Source organism: Odocoileus virginianus, chromosome 23 (assembly GCF_023699985.2).
Source record: "Odocoileus virginianus isolate 20LAN1187 ecotype Illinois chromosome 23, Ovbor_1.2, whole genome shotgun sequence".
Taxonomy (NCBI): Eukaryota; Metazoa; Chordata; class Mammalia; order Artiodactyla; family Cervidae; genus Odocoileus; species Odocoileus virginianus.
In genome coordinates, this window is record NC_069696.1 from 26152735 (window position 1) to 26164848 (window position 12114).

A 12114-nucleotide genomic window follows, 5' to 3' on the forward strand; every position below is an offset into this window, starting at 1 on the left:
CTGTAATCAAGTTAGAAAATGATCCTTTATGGATATAGTGATGTTAATGTTAAAAGGACTAAGAAGTACCAATTGAAATAGAAGAAAGTGAGTATGCTTTTAACACACACATGCACACACACAAAATACTAGGTAAAGAAGAGAAGCTTTTTTAATTCTGTATATATATATAAGCATTATGTGATCTTATGATTAATCATTTTTCCCTTTCCTGCTTTTCATTAGATGTTCTTGGCAGCCCTGTCACTCAGCTTTATTTCTAAGTCACTGGGTGCAATCATTATGAAAAGTTCCATCACTCAAATAGAAAGGAGATTTGACATATCATCTTCTACTGTTGGCTTAATTGACGGAAGCTTTGAAATTGGTAAGTTTTATGTGCATTTTGATTATTTAGTAATCAGAATTGCAGAGGTAAAAACTGTTCATATATGCTCTCCACCACTGATCCTGAACCAGAGGTAAGGATCCCCACTCCCCTGCCGTGGCAATTTGGCAGTATCTGGAGACATTTTTGGTTGTCATCACTGAGGAATAGGGAATGGTACTGGCATCTAGTGGTGGAGGCCAGAAATGCCTCTAAACATCCCACAATGCCCAAGACAGCTCCAAAACAAAGAATTACCTAGTCCAAAATGTCAAAAGTATAGAGGTTACGCAGCTCTGATTTACGCAAGCTCACTGTCTGCGAACTACTATTTTGCAGGGTTTTAACCTTCCTTTTCTCAAGATGCACTAGTGCAAGAAAAATTTGGAGAGAGGAATACGATTCTGATGATTTCAGAAGGGAGGAACAGTTCTGAAGCAATATTTGTTAGGTTCTACTGTTTGAGAAAAGTAAGAGTTAGTCAGTTGTGTCTGACTCTTTGTGACTCCATGGACTCTAGCCCACTAGGCACCTCTGTCCCTGGAATTCTCCAAGATTACTGGAGTGGGTAGTCATTCCCTCCTCCAGGGGGATCTTTGCAACCCAGGAATCAAACCCAGGCGTCCTGCATTGCAGGCAGATTCTTCACCATCTGAGCCATTTCCAGGTTCACACACACACGTGCCCCTGAAGTTTCAAAGCTGTTTAAATGCATTCTTAGGACACAATGTGCTATCTGTGAATGTTGACTTCTTTAGCTGTTTTTCCTACAGCTATAGGAAATAGCTGTAGGACAAAAGTACTTGAGGAAAGATATTTACTCAATGCATTTTTCGTTCAATTTTAGCTTTCTTTATATTTCTATTAAGTATCTTTCATGGTCCTAGATGCCAGAAGTATAAGAAAAGAATAAACACTGTATGGTATCTGCTCTAAAAGAACATACATATCGCTGACAAAAGAGATAAATGAGCAGAGGGTTCGATCCCTAGTTGAGGAACTGGGATTCCCACATAGATAATGGCATGGTCAAAGGAAAAGAGCATATTTGTAAAAAATATATGTAATCTATAAAATTGACATAAATTTTGAGTCCCTTCAAATCATTAAAAAGTGGGGGAAAAGGAAAATGGGCAGACTGTTTAACAGGATATAGAATTGGGGGTTAAAATTTTTTTTAAGGACATTGAGTATATTGTTTTGTTTTCTTCATTTTAATTTGGATTTCTCCAATACTAGTGAGATTTTGTATAATTATTGAGCAATTGAATTATTGAGAAATTGAATTATTTCTCTTATTTTATGAACTGGTTGCTGAACGCCTCTGCCCATTTTCCTCTACCCAGATACCATACAGTGTTTATTTTTTTTCTTATACTTCTGGCTTCTAGGACCATGGAAGGTACTTAATAGGAATTTAAAGAATGCTAAAAGTGAATGAAAAATGCACAAGTGAATACTTTTCCTCAAGTAATTTTGTCCATTTTTCCTCCATTCCAAAACAACCGACTCAACTCCAAATTCCTCAAAAATTTTGCTTCATTGATATCACCAAGTAATTCAAGTCCTTTCACTCTTATCTAAAGTCAAGTCTATTTATTAATAATACCATACAACTGTATAGTGAGTGGCTTAAGCTAAGTGAGTTTTATCCTAATTAGATTACCAGATCTTGGAGCACATCTCATGGGCTTCCCAGATGGTTCTAGTAGTAAAGAATTCTCCTGGCAATGTAGGAGACCTAAGAAATGCAGGTTTGATCCCTGGAGGAGGGCATGGCAAGCCACTCCAATATTCTTGCCTGGAGAATCCCATTGAGACAGGAGCCTGGAGGGCTATAGTTCATAGGATCGCACAGACCGACATGACCAAAGCAATTTAGCATGCACATACTATGTCTTATGCTTTATTTGTATCCATTCTGGGCTTTCTATTCTGTTGGACACAAATGTGGACTCAGTTACTGTTTGCTATAGTGAATCATATAAAAATAATTTTGTTCTCTTTGTAGGAAATTTGCTTGTTATTGTATTTGTGAGTTACTTTGGAGCCAAATTACACAGACCAAAGCTAATTGGAATTGGTTGCATTATTATGGGAACTGGAAGTATTTTGACTGCTTTACCACATTTCTTCATGGGATAGTAAGTGGCTTTATGCTATCAATGATCATTTCCTTGTAAACTAATCATAGAATTTTGTTTTTTATTTTTAAATAAGTATTCCCCTTAAGCAGAATGTCCACTAAGCATGTATAGAAATGGATTATATTTTCTAAAAAATAATTAACTCATTGTTTTATCTACCGTGGCTCTCATTGATATTGAAACAGAATAGCAATAAGTCATGTGCAGTTTCATAGAAAATAAATAAGCTTTTTGTGACTTTTTACTATAACATATATTTTATGTCTTTGCCTACAAGATTTTGATACTATTTAATAAGACTTTATTTACTGACCCCAGGTCCAGCTGCTCACCACTCAAAATTCAATACCTGAGAGGCAATTGTTGGTAGAAAGAAAATTTTGTTTTTAATCAGAATGCCAACAATCTGTGGAAAAGATGGATTCCTATGCCCCCAAAATCAATTCCCGTGATTCTGTTTAGCCATAAAAGTTTTTGAAGGGAAAAGAGAAGGGATCTGTTAATCATTGAGAAAGAGGGTCAAAGTCGTTACCATCCTCCACTGTGGGCAAGCTTAACTTCTTGTGATCTTTCTTTAGATGCTACCTTGTTCACACAGCTTGTTCACTGAAGGGAAAACTAGGAAAGAGATCTGGTCATTCGTTAATTACTTATTCTTCATTTTTACTTCTTTGATCTACGGAAGGAATAGACAGGTTAGGTAAGATATCTTGTGATCAAAAGGTTTGAAATGTGTGCTTTGGCTGGAGATTGAGTAGCACATGGGGTGCCTGATTTAAAAGTTAGTTACAATATACTTTTGCTAAAGTGAAGAGACAAAGGACCTCTTGCAGAGACCGCTTTCCTGCCAAAAGCTTCTCACAACTTCCCCATTCCACTCACTGCAGTTTGGGTTTTCCCACTACCATCTCCACGGAACCTTCACCTGAGTCTCCATGTAGTTTTAATTAGAGTCAGATACTGATGACAGAAAACCAAAAATAGTGATGGCTTAAAGAAGATAGGAGCTTATTTTTTACATAAAAAGTTAATGTAGCCAACCTAGGCCTTGACTGGCCTTGACCTCATGGTCTAAGTTGTGGCAATGTTGTTCCTTACAACAGGACAGAAGAAGGGATGAAGAATAAGAAGAAAAAGAACTCACACAGGATGAGGCTTAAGAAATATCTTCAGAAGCATAACACTTCTACTGGCTTCAAGCTAGCCAGAACTTTGTTACACCTCATATCTAAAGTTCTTGGGGAAAAATAGACTTTATTTCAGGCATCCATTTCCCAGCTAAAGTTCCCAGATTCTGTTACCATAGAAAGGGGAGAATGTGGATACTGAGAGCCAGTGAGCAGTTTCTGCTAAAGATATAAATTACTTACTCATTATCAATGCCAACAGCCATGCTTTTTTGTTACTATGTTAATTACTATATTTGATTTTCATAAGGTCTTTCTTCTTCCTGGTACTGTTCCTTCTTATTTCCATCATATTACTCCCTCTTGATTTATTTCCTCCTTTTGGTTTCTCCATCATACCCACCCGTTCCTTCTGCTTCTGATGCCATAGGGTCAGTCTTGCCTAAGTTCCCTTACCAATCTTTTTCACTTTACGCTCTACATGATTTGTGTCAAGTACATGCATTAAATGCAACTATCACTATACAGTGAGTTTACCTTACACTCAAGGTTTACATAATCAACCACCTCAAGGGTATCTCCAGCCTAACATCCTACAAACATTTTCCACCCATATATTCAGAACTGAATTTATCTCTGTGCCAAAACCAACTCAGATTTTTCACATTCACTCTTTCAGCAGTGATTCATTTATCCACAGATAAACCAAAGTCAAGGATCTCATCTTAGACTTACTCTTTGCTTCAGTACACATAACCAGTGGTCACCAAATCTTGCTTTTTATACCTCTTATATGTCAAAGTTGTCCCTTTTTTCTTTCCCATCATCTCTGGCCTGGACTTTCTGCATCCCATCTCAACTTCATTGTAACTCACATTCTATACCACAGTATTCATTTTACTTTTTTTAATTTTTATTTTAAAAAATTATTTATTTGGTTGTAATGGGTCTTAATGCAAGCACCTGATATATTTAATATTCATTGCAGTATGCAGAATCTTTAGTTGCAGTATGTGAGATCCAGTTCCTTGACCATGTATAAACCCAGGCCCCCTGCATTGAGAGCTTGGAGTCTTAGCCACTGGACCAGCAAGGAAGTCCTATGGTGTTCATTTTAAAAGCAATTATTATTTCACTCCTACTTAAAACTCCCAATATCCTAGAGCAGTATTTTTCAAAATTCAGATCCTGAAAAACTTGTCAATCAGTAAATCAATTCAGATTATTGAGACCAACAATTTTCTAATATGATAGGATAGAATAGAATAGAACAGAATAGAAGAAAACACAGTTATTCTGTGAAACTTTCTTTTTGGTTTTATAAATTTGTGGGGGGGGGCGGGGACATGTATGTATTGTGATTGTGATGCAAAATATATTTCTCACTATTGGTATAGTCAAAGTATTGAAAGTCTCTTGCCTGTGAATTAATATCTAGGTTTATTTGCATATACAAGTAATTCATTGATTTGGCCTTGACTATCTTCCCAGTTTCATTTTACACGGCTTCCCATGATTGAGGACCACACTCTAGGTCTAGAGTTTTTCAAATGTGCCATTATAAGTCATACTTTTGTTCATAGTGTTTCTACAGCTTAGAGTGATTTTCCTTCTTTGTCTACCTGTTAAACTCCTTTCTATTTTCAAAATTCACCTCCTATGGAATCCTCACTGTGAAGTTTTCTCTAATTCACACCCTTCTCAATATCCAAGCAAAGTTGATCATCTCTTTCCTTTACAACAACTCGGGACCTGACATATTAACCTTTTTGTATCTTTCATCATATATGTTTATCTTAGAGGATGTAAGATATTTTGATAAAAAAAGCTGTGTGTTTTATTTCTAGTGATTTGGAGTTGCACATAATGCCTGGCATACAGTAGGTTGCCCTTGGAACTCACAGGGCACCTCAGTATTTTTAATTTATATTGTTTATTGAAGTATAATGGATGAATTATAATAGTAACATGTGCATAACATAGAGATTCATTATTTTTATAGATTATACTCCATTTATATTTATAAAATGCTGACTATATTCCCTGTGCTGTACATCATATCTTAGTATCTTATTTCTTTTGCACTTAGTTGTTTGTACCTCTAATCCCTTTAACCTATCCTCTCTATCTTCCCCCAATCCTCTTCCCACTGATAACCCTTAATTTGTTCCTGTATCTGTGAGTCTGTTTCTATTTTGTTATATATGTTCTTTTTATTTTTTTAGGTTCCGCATATAAGTGAAAACATACAGTCTTTGTCTTTCTCTGCCTGATTTTTTTACTAAGCACAATACCTTTCTGTCCATTCATGTATTTTTAAGTAACAACATTTGTACTATTCTAGGTCCATCTCTGTTGTTCTAATTAAGTTCTTCCTTATCAAACTGAAATAGACTAGAACTTTTTAAACTAAGTTTTGAGGAGTCAGGCATATGACTCTGTGTGTGTGAGTGTGTGTGTGTGTGTGTGTGTGTGTGTGTGTGTGTGTTTGTGTGTGTGTCCATGAAAGAAATTCAGGTAAATTATTGATGGAAGATGCAGGTGAATCAGTATGATTGTAAATTAATTTTGAAAGTTTAGGTTGTAACCATCTTTGAAGATAATTCAAAGGGATGAATAAATGCACTTAGCAATTTTTTTTAAACTTGAAACCAAGATATTTCATACTTTGACCAGAATATAAGAATTCTTAGGATGACAGCAATGTGAGAATCCACCTTGCCTGGGTAGTATTACAAGATATTTCTTAGTGAACACTTCTTTTTTACTTTTACCTATCACTTCTCCTAACATGTAGGCTGGGAAACTGACAAAGAGTATCCTGATAATTTGGAGAAGATAATGGTACAGTTAAAGGGGAAAATTCCTCTGCATTTCTAGGAAAAAAGTAAAACTATTCAGCAAATATAGTAATGTTCTTACAGTTACAGGTATTCTAAAGATACCGCTTTTAATCCATCAGAGAATTCAACATCAAGTTTACCAACTTGTTTGACTAACCAAAATTTGTTACCCAATAGAACATCACTGGAGGTAGTGGGAAAAGGTAAGAATTGAATTCACACTATTGAATATTACTGTCACAAATAAATATTCTAAAATGTAACAATCATATTACATCTATAACAAATTATTATGTTATCTATTAGCAAAGTTTATTAAAAAACAATAGGAAAAACATTTTCATTTTGTGTATGTAAGACAAAAATCATTGTTAATGTATAAAGAGCTTCGAGAAGCAATAAGAAAAAAGGAAATATTTTGATATGAAATTGGCAAAGAAAATATGCCACTAATGTAAAAGAAGAGGAAGTGGCATGAATATTTTTAAATGTAGTTTTACCCTTTATGAAAAATGCAAATTATTACACAAATTAAAGATTGTTTACCTACTAAAATGCAAATCATTTTTATTATAGTATTAGTTAAAAATTTTGTTACCTATTAGATAGGAAAAGATTAAAAATTAAAAAAAGAAATGAGATAGAGGAAAAAGCCACATTTCATGTATTATAGAGAGTGTATAAATTTCTCTTTTGGAAGTTAATTTTTAAGATGATAAAGGACAAAATATGCATATCTGTTAAAATCAGCAATTCTACTTTTATTGCTTTATCTTAAAGGAAATAATCAGGAATATACAGAAGGATTTATTTATCACTATAATCATGGCATCCCATGGCACTCTACTACTCTTGCCTGGGAAATCCCATGACAGTCTAGCCTAGTGGGCTACAGTCTATGGGGTTGCAAAAGAGTCAGACACGACTCAGCAGCCAATAACAACAAACAAGGAAAGAAATTTATTAAAGAAATAATGAAACTTATTCAGCACACTACGATGCAGTCATTGAAATCCTGCTATAAGAACATAAAAAATATTATGCATATTTTTGTGTTCACTAAAAACGTGAAAGATATAAACAAACATCAGAAGTGGCTCTCTGTGCGTGGTGGGATTAAGATCATTTTACTTGTTTTCTTTGTCTTTCTCTACATTGTCAAATTCTGTAATGTGACTATAAATCATTCTTCTAATTAGAAAAGAACAAAACACTTTAAATGGAATAATTAAAGGGTTACATTAGTTGAGTTTTTAACAGGAATGCTAAGATTAATGTTTAAAATAAAGCATTCTCTTGTCTACATAGGTTGGGAAAAGGATTCTGGATCATATATGTGGATATATGTTCTAATGGGTAATATGCTTCGTGGAATTGGGGAAACCCCTATTGGACCCTTGGGGATTTCTTACATCGATGATTTTGCTGAAGAAGGACATTCTTCTTTGTATTTGGGTAATGTACAGAAAATATTAGATTTTATGGTTACTTCCCCTGGGTGTAACTTGAAATAACAGTGCTCCTCAACTCATTCTTTTATTTAATGAAAAGTTATTTGGGGAAATATATTGAGTAGTATTACTTTAAAAAATTTAATAAAAACCATGTATTATTGGCATCTGATAAAAATTTTTTATAATGTTTTTAGGTAATTTGCTTGCAGTAACAATGATTGGTCCAATCATTGGCTTTTTACTGGTATCTCAGTTTTCTAAAATGTACGTGGATATTGGATATGTGGATCTGAGTAAGTACCCTCAGAACAAGGTAACATGATAATGCTTTTGAAGTACATGACAGCATCCTTCCAAATAAGTGAATTCATTCTTTCAGTGGCTTTTTGCAGACTAATTGTCAAAAGTTACAAACAAGAAATGTGTTAATATCTATAATAAAAATAAAATACATCTCCTATCAACATCAGGTGGTGCTAGTGGTAAGGAATCTGCCTGCCAGTGCAGGAGATGCAAGAGGTGCTGGTTCAATCCTTGGGTCAGGAAGATCCCTTGGAGTAAGAAATAGCAACCCACTCCGGTATTCTTGCCTGGAAAACTCCATAGACAGAGGAGCCTGGGGGGCTACAATCCATGGGGTCACAGAGTCTGACACAATTGAGCACACACATAGCTATCTAAATCAGGCTTTTACAAATAAGCACAAAATAAGAAAATTTAAGGAACTTAAGATGATTTCATCCAAAATAATTGCAAACTAATTGCAGGTCTCTCCGTTGACCCTCTGATGTCACTTACATGCATTTCTTAGAAAACCCTCTCTATCTGCATAGTTTAAAGTCTCTTCTAAAACTTGGCTCCTCTTCAGAGAAGTCTTACTTCACCATGTTCTACTGGCACCAAAAGTTAAACACCCCTGTTAATCACCAAGAGCATGTCTTTACTGCCGTCTTTATCATAATGAGCCACAAATATGTGTACACTGATATGCCATCTCTTTTAGAACATAATAATATAGTGTCTGTATTGACATATAATAAGTAATTAGCATTTGGAAATAAGCAAATCAGATTTTCTATTGCACCAGGTCTACATAGAGTAGACTTCACAGAAGTCCAGTAATAACCACAATCTTGCAAGTATTTTAATATAAAGCTAAAATGTGGACCTGATGGAATATGTTATGTCTTCTATTTTGGATGTGTGAAACATATTCTATGTTTCTATTCATTCACTTCCAGGTTCATCATTTCTTTTACCACCAGGGACCTAGAAATAAATGATTATTAAAATCTTTGGAATGATAGTTTTGTAGCCTCTTTTCTGTAGTCAGAAATTACTACTCATAGTGTTTTAGATATATGGTAATCCCATTTCTACCACTAAATATCAAGACTTAATTACATCTTCTCTTAGTTAGTCATGAGTGTGATGTAAACATATTATGAAGTACACATTGGCAAGCTCCAATGCCAACGGAGCCAATTAGATAACAAGTGAATAAAGAGTGTTAAGTATGATGGTTAAACTTGTAAGAACTGATGGTGGTGAGCTACCCTCTGGACACACTTGAAAATGCATTTAGTACTCAGACTCAAACTATTCTTTTCATGCAGAAATCTGGATCCAGCACTGACAAAATCTACTGATTGGTTTTTAAAAAAATCTAGAAATCCAGACTTCCATGTAGAATCTTCCAATTTTTATGATAGTGTGTGAGCAAAGGAGAACACTTCAGAAGGCTGTGTCTAGACAGGTTATGATCTCTAGTTCTTATGTGTAGACCAGGGATAGAGCACAAAAAAATGTTACCAAAATGACATTTCTGACAGATGGTAAGTACTTGGCATATAGATGGAGTCTCTGATTTTACCAATCATTTCTAAAGTCTACTAGAGTTGCTGATTATGAAATAATATGAACATGCAAAGCAATTTTAAACTCAGATCTGTGCATAGTTTAAAACCACTTCAATAAATAGAATGAATAATTTACTTCTTTATATCAAATCAATGTTTTCTCGTGCTAAGAGATGTTACTCTCATCAAAGAGTAACAACACCATTCTTGTGCTTCAGATTTCTATGGTGTGTTTGTGTGTGTGGTACTTCCTTATTAGAATGTTTGCTTTTTACTCACTGAAACAGTTCATTTATAATTGTTTAGATATAGCACATGGGCTTCCCTGGTGCTCAAAGGTAAAGAATCTGCCTGCAATGCAAGAGACCCGGGTTTGACCCTTGGGTCAGGAAGATCCCCTGGAGAAGGCAACCCGCTCCAGTATTGTTGGCTGAAAAAATTCCATGGACAGATCAGCCTGGCAGGCTACAGTCCATGGGATCGCAAAGAGTTGGACACAACTGAGTAACTAACACACACAAATATAGCACATACATATCACTCACACAGCTTTAAGGGAAAATATTATTGAAATAAAATGGTTAAATTTTCCCTAAAATTTTGAGTTCAGATTTTGAACTTGGAGTTTCAGTATGTATATATCTTCACCATTATCATCCTCTGTGCTGTCGAAGAGTTGGAAATGCAGGTTCTAGTGGGGGGAAACCTTACTATTAGCTCTGGGAATTTCTTGCAGACTGCTATAAGTTTCATTGCTGATGATTTCTTGACCTCAGAAGATGGTGCCAATATAAGTTTTCAGACAGTGAGGATTCATGCCTTCCATGTTGCCATTGTTGTGATGTTCAGTCATGTCCAACTCTGTGACCCCACAGACTTCGGCCCGCCAAGTTCCCGTGTCCATGAAATTTTCTAGGTAGGAATACTGGAGTGGGTTGCCATTTTCTACTCCAGGGGATCTTCCCAACCCAGGGATAGAACCTGCCATCTCTTGTGTCTCCTGTCCTGGCAGTTGGATTCTTTACCACTGAGCCACCAGAGAATTCCAAAGCTGGCCCTCAAACAATTTTCAGGCTTTAATCGTTCCATAAGGGCAGCTGTTCAGTCATGTCAACACAAAAACCACCAAGTTCACGCAGGCTCCATCAATGACAACAGTGTCGTGACAGATTCCTAGACAACAACTGTAAGATGTCATTAAATGCTAGACTCACCCTTATTTCAAAAATGAAAATGTGTGAGAAAAAATTGTCTCAGAATGGATGAAACATCATTTACTTTCTTCATCTATGAAGAACAGCAATTATTACCATTATTTCCCAGAAATTCTTACACTTCAAAATGATTTTTGACTGGCTTCTTCTAATTCTTTATTCCAGGCACTGTCAGAATAACTCCTCAGGACTCTCGTTGGGTTGGTGCTTGGTGGCTTGGCTTCCTTGCAGCTGGACTAATATCCATTATTTCTTCCATACCATTCTTTTTCTTGCCCAAAACTTTGGATAAACCAAATAAAGAAAAAAAAGCTTCAGCATCCTCAATATCTTTGCCTATGCAAAATGAAGAAAAGAGTCAAATGGCTAGTTTGACCAAGACTGGGCAAAATGTTACTGACACTGTAACTGGTAAGTATTTCACATTTATAGTCAGTTTGGAATTGTTAATCCCAGTGAGAGAGGTGATTATTCCAAAATAATGTCATACTCAAATCATCTAAAGTGAGTGTTCTTCTGTACTAAATTTGGTTGGATTATTCTTCTAAGATTCCTACTAAACTTCATAATATTTTCTGAACACATATCAGCTCTGTAGAGAAGAGGATTAGGCTGTGGTCTTTAGCAGGGAGAAACCAGTTAAAGGTTAAAAAACTATCTGTTATTAGTAAACCAAAGAGTATATAGTCATTTCCAAATTATATAGTACAAATTATGAGTTAAAAGGACTCTCTCTCTTTTTCTTTCTTGCTTTCTCTCTCGCTTCCTTCCTTTCTCTCTCTTTTCCTTCTTTCCCTTCTTTATTTCCCTCCCTTCCTTCCTTTCTTTCGCTTCACAAATGGTACCAGGAATCATATTATGCCCTCATAATAGAATATTGCCTCTGCTTTTCAAGTGTTTACAATACAGTGAGGTTGTAACAAGAAGTATATAGACAACAGCCATGTAGTGCCTATATAAGGAATTCTGAGTGCCTATAAACTGGGTAACTTAATTATACTTAGGTGGAGACATGGAGCATGCAGAAGGAAATCAGATCAAGTTTCTTTCTAGATAATTAGAGTAAGATTGCCTTCTTGGCACTTATATAGAAAAAATTGCTT

The 12114-nt window shown here is 35.4% G+C and overlaps 1 protein-coding gene across 1 annotated transcript in view; it reads left to right on the forward strand.

The window, feature by feature from the left end:
• LOC110122120 (solute carrier organic anion transporter family member 1B3-like) overlaps window positions 1–12114 on the forward strand; it is a 64145-nt gene that overhangs the window by 31776 nt on the left and 20255 nt on the right. The window contains exons 3-8 of the mRNA XM_020869519.2: window positions 226–367; window positions 2379–2511; window positions 6566–6687; window positions 7793–7939; window positions 8133–8231; window positions 11177–11422. Coding sequence (XP_020725178.2) covers window positions 226–367; window positions 2379–2511; window positions 6566–6687; window positions 7793–7939; window positions 8133–8231; window positions 11177–11422 — 889 coding nt within the window. The remainder of the gene's footprint in view (window positions 1–225; window positions 368–2378; window positions 2512–6565; window positions 6688–7792; window positions 7940–8132; window positions 8232–11176; window positions 11423–12114) is intronic.